The 15567-nt window shown below is 38.5% G+C and overlaps 1 protein-coding gene across 2 annotated transcripts in view; it reads right to left on the bottom strand.

Annotated features, from left to right (window-relative positions):
• Window positions 1-10473, bottom strand: part of TNR (tenascin R) — a 108992-nt gene extending 98519 nt beyond the window's left edge. Inside the window, exons 1-3 of one of the 2 annotated variants that reach the window (XM_051998905.1) lie at window positions 9924-10473; window positions 7186-7662; window positions 2006-2269 (exon numbers count right to left, since the gene is read on the bottom strand). In XM_051998905.1, the coding sequence (XP_051854865.1) occupies window positions 2006-2269; window positions 7186-7662; window positions 9924-10422 (1240 nt within the window). In that variant the 5' untranslated portion in view covers window positions 10423-10473. Of the gene's footprint in view, window positions 1-2005; window positions 2270-7185; window positions 7663-9923 lie in introns of those variants that run through there. The other variant, XM_051998906.1, reaches the window with a different exon arrangement.
• Window positions 10474-15567: the final 5094 nt, after the last annotated feature.

Here is a 15567-nt window from a genome sequence, read left to right as displayed (position 1 = left end):
CTTCCTTCTTTCTCTCTCCTTCCCTCCCTCCCTTCTTCTCTCCTTTTCTCCTCTTTCTCTCTTTCTCCCTCCTCCCTCTTTCTCTTTTTCCTTCCTCCCTCTTTCTCTCTCTCTGTCTCTCTCCTTCTCCTTTTCCCTCTCCTTCTCCCTTTCCCTCTCCTCTAATATCTATCTTCCTTTCACTTCTCAACAATCTTGACATATCTCTTTCTCTGCTAAAAAAAATTTCAGTGGTCCCTTATTGCTTACTGAATCAATTTCAAATTTTACTCTCTTTAATGTTCTCTATAATCAAGAAACACTTTACTTTCCAGCTTTATTTTGTACTATCTCACTCCATTATGCAGTGAATAAAATGAACTTTCTGCTCCCTGAGCATACATATTCTGAACTTTCTTGTCTCTATCTTTTTTAGATTGTTCCTGAGGGCCAAAATGCTCTCTTCCACTTCCTAGGACTCCTCTTGAAACATATTGCACTCTTCTCAATTATTTAGCATGCTATATTGTGCAATATCCGTATTGGTGCTTACATATTTTTCTAGACTGTTGTTTTCATGAGGATGTGGGCAGGGACCCATAGTGTTCTGTATATATTAAGCACTAGTGAATATCTGTTGAGTGAATAAAAGACAAAATGTTTGTCCACAGCTAAAGCACCTTTCAATTCCTGGATTTCATGATCTAAGCAGACAGATTGATTTTGGAAATCTCATTGAGTACTTTTATGTTAATGGAGTTTGTAAAGATCAGTCTTCTGTAAACTCCTCCCTTCAGAAGGGGGATAGTTTTAGGTATTCATGCATAAAATTAGCAAAAGAAAAGATTTCTAATCCTTAGCTAATCTTTCTACTGCTGATTATTCCTTCTCTTACATTATCCAAAACAAATATTTTGGAGGAATTAGCACATTCTTTCTTTGCTTCCTACTTCCCCTTTCAGTCTTTCTGCTTGTCACCATTCCACACTCTGTTCTTTGAGATTCCTTCCATACACTTATATCATACTAAACAAATTATTGTTGTTGTCCTTCAAGTTATTCTGCCTTCTTTCTTAAGGACTTCAGTTATTGGTTCCAATTTCTTCTCTACTATGACTGTCTTTGTACTCAGAGATTTTGGTATTCATAATGATTTCCTCCATTTAACACTCTAGACACTCTAGTTTAACAATTTCCTCAATTGCCATCTCTTGATTCTGCTTCAGTCTGCCATAGGAATAGTAACAATGTGCTACTCTTTAATTTTTCAAGCTAGACCAGGAAAATTTTTTGTTCACAAATATCCCAATTCATATACCATATAGTTGCCAGAATTACCTTCCTAAGGCAGATCATCACCATCAAATTTTCAGTACTTTCCTACTGCTTCTAGGATTAAGTACAGACTCTTTAATTTCATTCTGCTAATTGTTTCTATTTTGTGTGTGAGTTCATCCCCTTTACATTCACAGTTATTATTATTAACTATGTAAAAACTCTTTAATTCAATATTAATGATCTCCATAATCTAGGTTTAATCTACTTTTCCAGGGTTATTTCATGTTATACATTTTTTTTTTACAAACACTATGCTCTTTCTACACTTGACTACTAGCTGCTGTTCCTCAAATTTAACATCCCATTTTCTATCTGTGTGCTTCTGTACAAATTATGTCCCCGTGATTAGAATTCCTGCTGTCCTCATCTAGCTTTTTTGGAATAGTCACTAACTTTTAAGGCTCAGCTCAGGTATTATCTCTTGCAGGAATAGATTTCTGCTAACAATTGTTTAGTGTTTTCTCCTTCAGATTATCTTATATTTACTAATTTTGTGCATTTCCTTCTCAGAATGTAAACTCCCTGAAGGCAGGAATGCTTTCATTTGTGCTTTGGTGTCTTCTGCGGCTAGCACAGCCCCCTATACAGACTAGGATCTTGATAAGTGAATTGAATTGAATTCTTGAAGCAATATAATTATTAGTTTCCTTGCAAAGAAAAATGGAGAAGAAGAGAATACAATACATACGAGTGGACACCTTGGCAATGGCAGGGAGACTGAGGGTGTCGCTAATGACAGCAAAGACACTGATGTTGTAGGTAAGTCCCGGCTCCAGCTCCTTGATGGTGATGGCACTCCAATCCCCGGGCACCCGTTGTTGGAGCTGAAGGCCTCCCAGGACCGTTGGCTGGTAAGAGATCACATATTCTGTCACCGCCATTGGTCCGTCCCATTCCAGCTCAACGGACCTGTCGCTGATTGCTGCTACACGCAGGTCCTCGGGAGGGGCAACTGCCAGGAAGCAACACATAGACAATAGGAGGTCAGAGAACTGCTTCCCAGACCCAACTTCATTTTTCTATCCTAGACATATCTGTCATGACATGTAGCGTTTTTACTGATTGCTCATTTGCCTTGGATTGACCAGTTGAGGTCAATCCTACTGTCTTCTCTGCTTTCTGCTCTCCCACTCCACAGTGTCTGTTCCAAGACTGAATAGCATCTTGGTGTTCACTGAAAATTGATTGATTGCAATTATATCTGGAAAATGTCGGCCTCCGGTCACTCTGACTACTGATAATCTACTTAGGTTCCTGGATTTTGAGCTGTAGACCAACTATCCTTGGTCAGTGATGTCTACAAGCCACCAGAGGGTTTGATAAAGGCAAATTACTCGTCCTTTCAGTAACACATGCATCCTAAAAGGGTCATATTTCAAATTAATAAGAGGCATTATTGGTCACTTGCTTTGTGATTATTAATTTTCAGTCTGGTTTCTCCCTCGCACTTATCTTCTACTGCTATCTAAAGATTAATGTTTCCATGTACTATACTAATGAGGAATTAACATACTACCCTTTTCTCCCCAATATTTTGGGCACTAAATGATTAAAGAAACACAAAAAGGAATTAGGAATCTAACTAAGGTGGACTTACAAAATATAGCTGCCCACAGATTAAGCCAAAGATAAAAAATCAGTATTCAAAGAACCATAATGAACAATTGCAGCTTCTAAATGTAAATGGTGGGTTATTATTTTAATTAGTCTAATGGTCCTGTTTTTTTTTTTTCTCTTTCTTCTCTGGAAGATTTCACATTGTTAGGACTTCTATCCACTCTGTATTTAGTTGCATACCCTTCAAAACACTTGCACTACAAGAATGAGAGCCTTCTCATCTAACCAAAGATCTCTTTAACTTCTGTATGGTAGAAGAGGTATCAATGTTTTATGTTCCATGTTAGCATCCTGAGTAATGAAATTGTTTGGGTTTCTTTTCCTTAAGCTTATTTTTTTCTATAGAAGGGTATAACTTGTAATCTAGAATGAATAGAGAATATACCTATTTATGTAATTTTCTTTCCCATTTAGAATGGAAGCTCCTTGATGGGAAGGTCTGTTTTTCCTTTTTCTTTGACCTCATGCTTAGCGAGGCTTTGGGCATACATTAAGAGCTTACTAAATGTTTGCCGATTGTTTGGCTGGAAGCGCTAATGGAGCTATTGTCTGTTAGCCCACATCAATGAAATGAGGCAGTCACTGCAAGCTTGGCTACTCACACATACCCCCAAAATAATTTGCATTGGCAGAATGAGGGGCTCCGCATCTAAATTCACACTCTTAGCATCCCTAAGATAGAAGAGGGATATGAATAGTTTTGGCTTTATCTTAGGCTGCTGAGCAATTCAGTTGCTTGGGTTGTTTTTTCTCAAAGCCATTCTTTTCTGTAATTATTCCTTTCATTGCATGGGGGTTGAGGAAAAAAACACATAAATTTTTTTGGCTTTCCATTTATATCAGAGAAGAAGTCTGAATTTTTTATATAATGTTTACAATACCTTATTGTAAAATTTGCGTTAAATTTTTGCTGATGAGCTCTATGTCATTCTGCTGGCCCCCAATTCCCATTTAATTTCTTATGCCATGCATGGAAACCGTGCTGAGGAAAGTCACAATATGGAAGGGTATAGTTTTGCTTCTTAGCCTGATTCTTGAATGAATAGAAGATAAGGTCTTTGATCAAGTCCCAAGGATCCATTGAAGAGCTGTTAGTAGTGTGGAGGCATAGAAACCTGGACCCAATCTCGTTAGGTATAAAGGCTGAGCCTAGCCGAAAATGCTCTGGAAAATGCTTTACTTAAATAGGGCTTTCACAAGCTCCTGTTCTTCTATTGGTAGCTTGGTACCTGTAGTTACTAAATTGATGAGGTTCTATTTGGACTCTCCTCTTCTAGTAGTAGTGTAATGAGAGCACTGATACAATATTTGTTTTATTATTTGCATCTTTTTAAAAATCAGTATTGCATCAGACTCACAGTAAACAACCAAAAGCATGATAATAAGTCAAATAACTGAAAGTAAGACACTTTAATGAACTTGAAATTACAATTCACATTTCTATAGTATTTTGGAATTCACAAAATTCTCTTCAAATTAACTCTTTGAGATCAGTAATGAAGATGATTAAAGGATATACTATTGCTGCTTTTATTAATTTATACTTTTCTCCTTTAGGATGGATATATGTTGATAGGAAAAGGCAAAAAAGGAATGGGAACTCTCTATTACTATCTCTGGTGATATCCCTAATGTGACTATTACTGGTGATGTTGAGGAGTGAACAATCATTCTTTTTCTTGACATATTAGGATAGAATCTTTCCCATTATGTTAGGAGTAACCAGCAAAACTATAATTACACCTGAGAAAATTCAGGGATTTGGGGTTGGGTTGGGAAGAGGCACAGCAGTGATGAAGAAGATTGTCCAATTCTGTGGAGGTTAGACAGGAAGGTGATCGTGAGAATGGCATGGAGAGGAATGAGACCCTCGGGGTTTGGGGGATGGTAATGTTATTCTGTGCACCCATGAGAAGGAGGGAGGACCTCGAGGTGGTTGCTAGAGGAAAAAAAAAAGCATACTCCTGGATATCAGTATCCTAGGACAAACTTCCATTTATACTGTGCTTTGGATTACAAGTCAGGCATTTCTCCAACACATCAGCATGTTAAATGTTTCTATTTCCTAAAGTCAATCTCAGCCTGTCACTACAGACTGAGCACTAGATGGCAGGGGTCAGTGGTTTCATCTAAATTTGTAAGTTTAAAAAAATGGGTCAGTAGTAATCAGTGATTTTATAGGAGGAGACTGAGCACTGGCTAAATGATTAAGATAATTTTTCTACTGTGAAACAATCAGATCAGCCTCAGTAAGTCACCAGCAGTTTGTCAGAATTGGAGATTAGGTCCTGAGATGCACAGTATTATTAGTTAGAGTATCACAATTACCTAAAGTTATCAATTACTGATGCTAGGTAAGTCCCAAATTTGTGGCTTTTTTTTTGTTTGTTTGTTTGTTTGTTTATTTGTTTTTTTGTTTTGTTTTCATTTTTAAAGACTGGATCTTCTTATTTTGCCCAAGTTGGAAGTGCAGAGGCTACTTATAGGTACCATTACAGGAGCTTTGACCCATTCTATTTCTGAATGGAGCCAGTCAGCCCTCTGCTTAGGCAACCTAGTGGCCCTTTGGGTTTTCCATATCGAGGCTGAACTCAGTATAGACATCTGATTGGCAAAACCCACTGGAGCTCAAGACTCTTGAACCCAAGAGATCTCCCAGCCTCAGCTCTTTAGCCATTGAGATTACATGTATGTACCATATTTGATAGTCCCCCCACAGCCACAGAAATATCTGGTAAAATGAGTCATGATGTTTTGACATCCTTTTTTTGTCTTGTACCCAGTAGACTGGATATCAAATAGTAAATTGCTGCTAGTTTTTCTGGCTACTTTTTGCATACTTATTTTTCTATATAAACTTTGCCTTTTCTTAATGTAAAGTTACAGGAGGAGACAACATGGAACAAGAGAAAGTTGGCTTTGGAGTAAGAAAGACTTTTGGTCCCTAGTGGCAATATGACTTTGACCAAATCATTTAAACTCCCAATGACCTAGGCTAGGGATCTCCAAGCTTTTTTGACTGTACAACTTCATTATTTTTTTTCTTCATGAATATGGTTTAGGTAGGGGATAGAGAGGAATATTTCTGATTACACCATCTAGTTGACTGGGATCCAAGTTAGTGAGTGAGCAATTAAGTAAGATTGGAAAAAGTCTGGGAACTTGTACATGGCTATAAAGTAGGGAGTCTTGGGGTGTATTGGGTAAAAGGTATTTGTAATTATGTTGGAGACAAGTCCCATGCTTGGCTTTTGCAGGGAGGGTGTGATACAATTCATATTCCCTTCCGCTGATTAGTTGATCACATAGAGATCTCCAGGAGCCTTGACACCCAATGTTGGAGACCACTGTTCTAAACAATTGTTTCTGACTTTAAAATTATAAGGCATAGGGGCAGCTAGGTGGTGCAGTGGATAGAGCACCAGCCCTGAAGTCAGGAGGACCTGAGTTGAAATCTGATCTCACACATTTAACACTTTCTAGCTGTATAACCCTGGGCAAGTCACTTAACCTCAATTGCCTCAGCAGAAATTAAAAAAAAAAAAAAAAAACTAGTTATAAGGCAGTTACTTATATTCAGTGGTGATGGAAGGTTTTGGGGGGAGTTCAGTCCACCAAAGAAATCAATCCCACCTCAATTTCACAGATTAAGCCACTGCTTTATAAATTAATGCTATCTTGCTGAGATCACTAAGCTCAGACACAAAAGAGTTTAAAAGTTAAGTTTCTTTCTAATTGCATCCAAAAATGGGTGTTATGAGGGAGATTTGAGGGCAATGTCATGGCAAGATAGGGTGGGATATATTGGGGGGGGTGGGTATTGTCTTTTGAATTAGATGATGTAGGCAGCTGCCTATTATACCCATCTTTAGGGAGAGCTTTGTTTAAAAAATCTCCATTGTGTGTTCCCCAAGGATAGAGTTATGACAAGGCTCCAGTATGTTATCATTATTACTTGTATTGGCTTTGTTCCTTAGTTTCAGAGTTGATGGTCTTTTGTATTAGATATTCCTTGACCTATTCTGCTTTCTACTCTTTCCGATATTTGATCTGTCTTATCAACATGGTGACCAGCTTTCTTCTTTTGAGAGGATGTGATCTCTCTCTGCCTGTGAATTTCTTCTGCTGGAAAACTACCTATTTTGTTCTACATTCACCCTACTAAAGACAGACAGTCGTTTTTGAAAATAGCATCTCAGTGAGCCTACAGCTCTCTTCCATTCCAGCCCATCCCCTCTGACCCTTTCCTACCTGCTGAACAGTCAGGACCCTGGTACCCTTCCTCACAGAAGCAGAGCCCATCTTGACAGTGCCCTCGCCCACTGCAGGCATTCTGACACCGGCGCTGGCCACAGTCTTCCCCAACATAGCCCTCTTGGCAGAAGCAAGTGCCGTTGGAGCATCTCCCCTTCCCTGAGCAGTCCCCAGGACACCTCAGTTCACTGCAGTCTTCTCCCGTGTAAGCCTCTTCACAGACACACTCGCCATCAACGCAGAGCCCTCGGTTGCTGCAGTCCGTTGGGCACCGGAGCTCTGAGCAGTCGTCACCACTATAGTCACTGTCACACACGCACTGGCCTTCCACACACACTCCCCGGCTGGAGCAGCCCATGGGGCAATAGGGTTCTGAACAGTTTTTCCCAAACCAGCCTTCATTGCAGATGCAACCACAGGACTCCAGGCTGAAATTTCCATGGCCACTGCAGTGTGGGATATAATCCAGTTGACCTGGAATGATCAGAAAATGGGTCAGAAGGAAATAGTGGCTGCTCTAATGAAATGCTATCCAGGAGAGGGTGGAGTTAGTACCTATTCACAGGCCAAATAATAGCATTTATTCCTCTAAGAGTAAATTATCATCCTTCTTTAAGGGAGGGATGTTTTACTCTTCTGGTCTCTCCATCTTTGCTTAACTGCCATTGCATATGGCACTAATGGCTTTCTGGGATGGCTCTGATTGATGTGACTTAGCACATGCCCTTCATTGTGGGAGGCAGTCTGATGAATGGAAAAATCTGTTGGACTTGGAGCAAGAAGAGCCAGGGTTGTTGGGAGCTGGGGGAAGTCAAATCCTAATATTTTTTAGCTGTGGGAACTAAGGAACTTTTGCTCTTTGAGACTCAGCTTCCTAAATTAGAAAATGGTGACAATAACACTGGCGCTATCCAGCTCTTAGCATAGTGCCTGTAGTAATCATCACACAGTAGGTGATTAATAAATGTTTATTGACAATCTTTATTGCTTTAAGAAATGATTCTTAAACCTTATTAGTATTTGACTATTAATATGGGTGTTGATTGATCAGATCAGTCTAAGTTATGATGAAGATAATGAAGATGATGATGATAATAATCTGGAGTTAGAAGAATATATAAAGGAATCTTAGAAGGAATATCCTAGAGCCAGCTTTGGTCCACTCGTGAGAATAATGGATAAATTTTCAGGGTAAGCATTTATACTTCATTTGTTAAGGCTCTTAGAATGAGCCTTCTGGTTTTCTCCAAAGCTCAGCTTAGGTATTGTCTCCTAACTTGGAACCTTTCCTGATCCACCCAATTCATGTTTTCTCCTCCTCCAAAGATATTGTATTTGCTTATGTGTATACGTGTATTCTTCCAGAAGATTATGAGCAATTTGAGGGGCAGTATGTATTTCATTTCCGTCTTTGTATCCCAAGCACCTAGCATAGTAAATTGGATTTGGTGGGGGGAGGATAGGAGAGTGGGAGTGGAATCTATATCTGAGATTTCATTTATGTGGGGAAATCTTATTGAGGGTCATATAGCCAGAACATGTCAGAGGCAGATCATAAACCTCAATTTTCCTAGCTCCAAGGTTAATAATTTTAGTACACTTCTTGTACATATTTAGTGTTTAATGAATATTTGTTGAATTTTTCTGATTACATTTAAAAAAAAATGAACTGAATGAAGAATCCCCAAGAAGCATAATATTAGATATCTTGGTTTATTCTTTCCTATATTTCTGATTCTTTATTTGGATTCTTAGTTTGGGAGTGGGAGAATGAGATGAGAAAAAAAAAACACCATAAAATATTTCACTACTGAGAAAACGATCACCAGCCAGCTACAGAATCTCAAGATGAGCTTGCCTAAAATCCCTCTGGACTTGTGTGCCATTCAGACACTATTAAAATTTTATCCCTTCTGCTTTCCACTTTCATCCCCAAGAAAGCTTCTGTGTTATCTGATCATACAGCATTCAAAGCTTGGACCAAAATAAGAAAATGATTCCCCCTGATATTAGCAGAGAAGGCAGCTTCTCCTGGACAGGGCAGAGATCTGTTCTGGGTGAGGACAGCTAAAAGTGAACTTTGGAAAGGAACTAGATTTTCCTTATCATCTGAGAGAAGAAGGTCTCTTAGGTCAGAGCTAAAAAAACATGGCTGGCAGAAGTGTGACTATAGTGGGTATGGGGAGGAGGGAGGCAGTATTTCCCCTGAGCTCAGAACCTTTTACCGTGGAAGGAGCTGGAGTGGGATAGAGGACATCAATTCCCTTCTCAATGGGCTCCTCGGAGCCCATGATGACTCTCATTTATAGAGATGGGAGAAAGCCTGAGATTGAATGAATACAGTAACTGAATTCTCTAGTCCCCCAGGTTAACATGCTTAGATATCAATCCAACAGCCTGTGAAAACCAAAGATGAATGAAGACAGACATCAAATTCCCCACTTGCCACAGAAGATGCGTCGCTGAACCAATGTACCATTACTTGACTCATCCTCCTGAAATCAGGTTAATGTATTGCAAATGGACTAAGCAATGTAGAGATTCCCTGAGCTGAATCCCCTGGGATGGGCTGCATTTAGATCCCAGAGATGTATTAACAGAGAGCTATACCCTAGAGCACATTTTCCCCCAGCACTATGAAGAAATGCAGGATTTCATCCTTAGTGCTTAATTTACTCTTCAGCTTAAATGGAACTCTCTTCCTCCCCACTAAGATCTCATGCATCCAATACTACCTGTGGCTGCGTTTTCCTGGCAGCAGTTGGAGGTGCATTGGTCTCGAAGCAGAGACACTTCCCTCTCCAGCATTTCAATTCGACTCAGAAGTTCCTGCATGAGCTGGGTAGAGGAGGAACATTTGCAGGCCTTTTTGGGAAGGTTGATCCTGTGGGTGAAGGTGACCTGGCTCTCGCTGTCTGAGGTGTGGTCCATATATTCCGTCATCCTCTCATCTTCTGCACTCACCTCCTGCTCTGCTGAAGCCTCCAGACCAGAGGAACAGAGGCTGTCCAAGGGGACATTGATATTATATACATGGTTGAAGATCATAGGATGCTCTTTGCTGGATGCACTATAGTTGACAAATCCCCCTTCCTCCTCTACTGCCTGTCTCCTGACCCTTTCTGTTGTCACTTCCAGCTGACACTCAGAGGGTTTGAGGACAGAACCAAGCAGGATCAAATTGACCCCAATGAGCATGTTCTTCAGTACCACTGTTTCACCATCAACTGCCATTTTTCTGGAGACGAGGGAGATCCTTGAAGGTCAGCCTGTAGAGGACTGTACAGTATGTTAGGAATCTGGAAGAAAAAGAAACAAGAAAACCTCTGAGATGTGAATCCTGACTACTTCTAGACTATGGTGAAAAGACCCCAAGGAGTGAAAGAAAAAAAAAAAAAACAGCTCTGAATTTTCAAGGGCAGAAAGGAAAAATGTTTTTTAGGTAGTCCAAAAGGCCAATACCTGGCAACATAAAAAATAACTTGACCTCCTGAAGTGACCATTTGGTTTTCCCAAAGGAACAAGTCAAAGAATCCCACATTTCAATACAGCTCCATGGCGAAGGTGGAGCCAGCCAAGATCACAAAGAGGTACCTGTGGGAAAGGACTTTGTAATGATAACATAGTGACTTCGGTTCTCATTGATGTATTGAATTAATAGCAAAATGTGGCCATGGCTATGCCCAATATGCTTTATAGGGTGGTAGAAAAAGAATTTGGGATTACAAATCACTTCATCATGGAGAAGTGTTTACAAATGATTTTGTAATCCATTTAGAGTTTAGGTGAGAGCTAGAGAAATGTCTCAAGCACCTAGAGGTAAAACTATTAGGGATCTAAGATTCTTTTCTTTTTCTTTTTTTAATGTTTATTTTCAAAAAATTTTTTATCTTTTTGATGAGGCAGTTGGGTTAAGTGACTTGTCCAGGGTCACATGGCTAGGAAGTGTTAAGTGTCTGAGGCCTGATTGAATTCAGTTCTTCCTGACTTCAGGGCTCTATCTAGTTAGATACCTAGACTAGTTATCTTTGTTATTCTAAGTATCTAGTTAGATACCTAGACTAGTTAGATACCTGACTTCAGGTGCCATCTAGTTATCTCTTCAAGACTATTTTCAAGACATGTCAGATGCCCAGATGTAAACCTAGGCCTCTGATTCAAAGTCCAGCACTCAATCTACAATTCTATATTGGTTCAACATAAATCTGATTAAAGGAACAATCAACAGAAATCTATTTTCTCTCCCTCCCATCTCATTGGAAAAATCCAACCAACAAATATATTCCTTGTAACAAATATGCATAGTGAAGCAAAACAAATTCCTTCAATAGCTGTATACAAAAATATATTATGTCTCATTCTGCACTCTAAATCCATCATCTCTCTGTAATGGATAGCCTGTTTCATCATTGGTCTGCTGAAATCATGAATGGTCATCACATTGATCAAAGATTACAGTTTTCAAAATTGTTTGTTTTTCCAGTGTCATTATATAAATTGCTCTTCTGGTTCTGCTCACTTCATTCTTCATCAATTTGTAAAAATCCTCACAATTGTTCATTTTTAATGACATTGATGTGAGAGTGCAAATTGTTCTTTCGGAAAATAGATTTCTGCTAAATTTTTAAAAAAGAGTTGTGCCTGTGTGTGCTACAAAAGCTTAATGTTACACTTTCAGATGAGATCATTATACTATTAATTTTACTTAACCGTTTTATGGTATTACAAGAAAACTCTCATAAAGTGGGAATAATCTTTAAATTTTGCAATGTAAAAACCAAAATACATCAATAAAACTTTAAAAAGGAACAAATTCCAGTTAATTCAAGGGAATTTGTTGGTAAAGAATTCCTACAATTCTGTTCAGTGCAAGATACCATTAGAATAACTAACTTGGTAGATAATGCAATTCCAGATAATCCTGCTTGTATTTAATCTATTGGTAGATTTGCTATTATCTGGGACTGTGTGAATTGAATTTTTTTTTAATCTTTCTATGAATATGGTCATTGTACCATTTGCCCAGAGGAAATATATAAGAAGTCTTGTATAAATTAATGAAATAATGGATCAAATCCTTTGCCAGTTTAACTGGTTATTAAGAACCATAGAAGACAGTACATTCATAATGATGCAAATATGTTCCACGGGAGTTATACAGTCTGAGTCTGTCATCTCACTTAAAGAGAGTGAGAGAGTTCATGAAAACCAATGCCTAAAATAGTGCCAGGCAATTTCAAAGCAAAAGAATTGTGGAATTGCTCATTTTGGCAGCATTTATACAAAAAATAAATAAAAATAAGGAATTGTGGAATTAAAGGTAAGTTCCCATTGGGAGGTAATAAGAAGGCAAAAGGAGAAGAAGTCAGGTTTTTTTTTTTTTTTTTTTTTTTTTCCTTCTCTAGAACTGGTGGCAGGAGTGCGAACTTAATAAAAGACTGATAGAAGAGTTTGTCATAGCAGGCATAAAGCTACCAAGAGCATTAAGCTAAATAATCCAGAGGAACCAAAACTGATAAAAAGTAGCATTAGAAAAACCAGTAGTATGGCATAGGGTGCTGGAGGCAGGGATACTTGGGATTCAAACCCAAGCCTAAAAGGACACACCTATTTTGATCCTACTATTTACTACCCATGTTATCTAGGACAAACCATTCAGCATACCTATATCAATTTCATCATCTATTAAGGGAAAGGATTGAACTAGATAACTTTTTTTGGGAGGTCTCCAAAATCTATAGATATGTCATAGGGATGACCTTTTAATCCTGTAGGGAGAGCAGCTCTTAATACTCCTTGCTTCCACTTATTTCCTATTACACATAGGATCAGAAGATTAAGGAAGAAGACATTAAGACCATCAGTTCCAACTCCCACAGTTTAGAGATAAGGAAACTGAGGCCTTGAGAGAGTAACTAGTAATTAGATAATTGCTCTGATAATGCTTTTATTGACTCTCCTTTCACTCAGAGAGAGAACACCCTTTAGAAGAGTTTAAACTTTTCTTTAGCTTGAGTGTTGGTATTGCTAGGAAAAGTGGGTAGGTAGGACTTATTGCAATTCCCCCCCCCCCTTAGATTATTCTATTCTGTTTTATGCTCCTCTCAATTTCTGAAGGGAATTGCAGAATACTACATTCATTATAATAGAATGAATTCTTAGCTCTCAGTCTTTGTAACATGATTAAATCATTAAAAGGCTGCAAATACCTTAATCATTTTCAGCAGGTCATCCCTAGAGCATTTTGTGAAATCACTTGCTTCCCTTATATCCCAGCATTCCGTGTTGTAGAAATTGTTTCTGACTCTTTGTGACCCCATTTGGAGGTTTCTTGGGAAAGAGACAGAAATAGTTCACCATTTCCTTCTCCAGTTCATGTTATAAAATGAGGCAAACAGGGTTAAGTGACTTGTCCAGAGTCACATAGCTAATAAATGTGATTTGAACTCATGGACTGCCTTTAGGTCAGGCATTCAGTCCACTTTACCACCCAGCTGTCTCCAGCATCCCTTACCTTCCCACATTTCACTCATTCTATGAAATAACCACTCTTCAGTCTCCTCAGAAGACTGCCCATCAAACCTCTATAAGAGGCAGCCAAGTGGGATGGTGGATAATACTCTGGAACTGGAGTCAGAAAGACGTGCCTTCAAATCTAGCCTCAGACATTTATTAGCTCTGTGATCCTGGGCAGGTCCCACACCTCTGTGCCCTAGTTTACTCATCTGTAAAGTGGATACAATAATGTCACCTACTTCCCAGAATTGTTGTTAGGATAAAATAAGGCATTTTTGGCAATTCTTAAAGGGCGATGTAAGTGGTAGCTAGCTATTATTTTTTCAAGAAAGATTCCAACATTCATCTCCATCCTAGTATATACTTTAATCAATATAAAAAGTTATTTGTGATTGTTTCCATACCATGTCATCTCTACTCAAGCCCTCAGTCAGTCAATAAAGATTTATTAGGCACCTGCTCTATGCCAGACATTGTGCCAAATGTAGGGGAAACAAAAAGAGGCAACATATAGTTCCCTCCTTCTCATTACTTCTTCCCCAACTAAACCTGGGACTCCCTTCTGGGATCCCCCTGGATTCTGAGAAGGAGGTGAACTTTTGCTTTATATTGCCTAGGACTAGAACTCTATCTCACTTACTAGTCATGACCACATCTGCTGCCATGAACATAGGTTCCCCCACTTCCTTCTTTCCAGTTCCCTATGGTCTTGTTGACTATAAGCTGCCTGAGGGAAGGGATTCTCTTGTATTTGTATCCCTGGTGTTTTTAGGGGTTAGGTTAATTTCTTAAGGATCCTGCCTTAAATCCAAATCATTCTGGCTCTCTTTGGCTAACTATAGGTCCCAGCTCAAGTGTCACTCAAGCATAGTTCAGAGTGAATGTAAATAGCAATTGTTTCTGTGTTGTCCAGAAATTCAGAAGGGTTTTCATTTCCAGATTGGAGTTTTGGAGATTTTTGTGAGGCAGTAAAAAAGATTCTTACCTAATCTTAAACACTGAATGGGATTCTTATGCCCTTTGGATCATAACCACCTATGAGGGGAAAAAAAGCATTTAAGGCAAGTATTCTTAACATGGGATCTATGGACTTTTAAAAAACAATTTGACAACCATTTAAATATATTTAGTTTCTTTTGTAACCCCATGGACATTATTTTAGACATTTAAAAAAACATGATTAGAATTAGAATAAGTATGGTCTTTATGATAGGCTGAGCTTTTCAGGCAAAAAAAAAAGTAAAGACTTACTTTCTCCATCCCTAAATGCTCCCCTTTCCTTCCAAAATGATAGACATACCTATACATATATAGAGACAGAGTAACAGATCCATGAATAGATGATAATCAGGTAGATAGATGATAGATAGATAGATAGATAGATAGATAGATAGGTAGGTAGCCAAAGGTTACCAAAGGTAGCCAAAGAGCAGTGCCTGCTCTCATACTTACATTTTTATCAAGGAGACAATTCACACATAGTATATTAATAAACTCTTAGAGAGTTTACTTTATTGTTTCATCCTTTTTTGTACATTTGGAACCTCGCATAGAGTTTCAACACATAGTAGGGACTTAATAAATGCTTGCTTTTATTCCAGATTGTGTGAGGTGATTCAGGCCAATTCCAATAGTCTTGTGGTGGAGAGAGTGCCATCTGCACCCAGAGATAAGACTATGGGGATTGAATATGAATCACAACATAGGATTATAACTTTGTTGTTGTTATTTACTTATATTTTGTTTTCTTTCTCATATTTTTCCTCTTTGATCTGATTTTTCTTGTGCAGCATAATATTTGTGGAAATATATATAGAAAAATTGCAAATGTTTAACATATATTGGTTTCCTTACCATTTAGGG

This window comes from Antechinus flavipes, chromosome 4, assembly GCF_016432865.1.
Source record: "Antechinus flavipes isolate AdamAnt ecotype Samford, QLD, Australia chromosome 4, AdamAnt_v2, whole genome shotgun sequence".
NCBI classification, from domain to species: Eukaryota; Metazoa; Chordata; class Mammalia; order Dasyuromorphia; family Dasyuridae; genus Antechinus; species Antechinus flavipes.
Note: the sequence above shows the minus strand (reverse complement) of the source record. Positions and strands in the feature narration are given on the sequence as shown.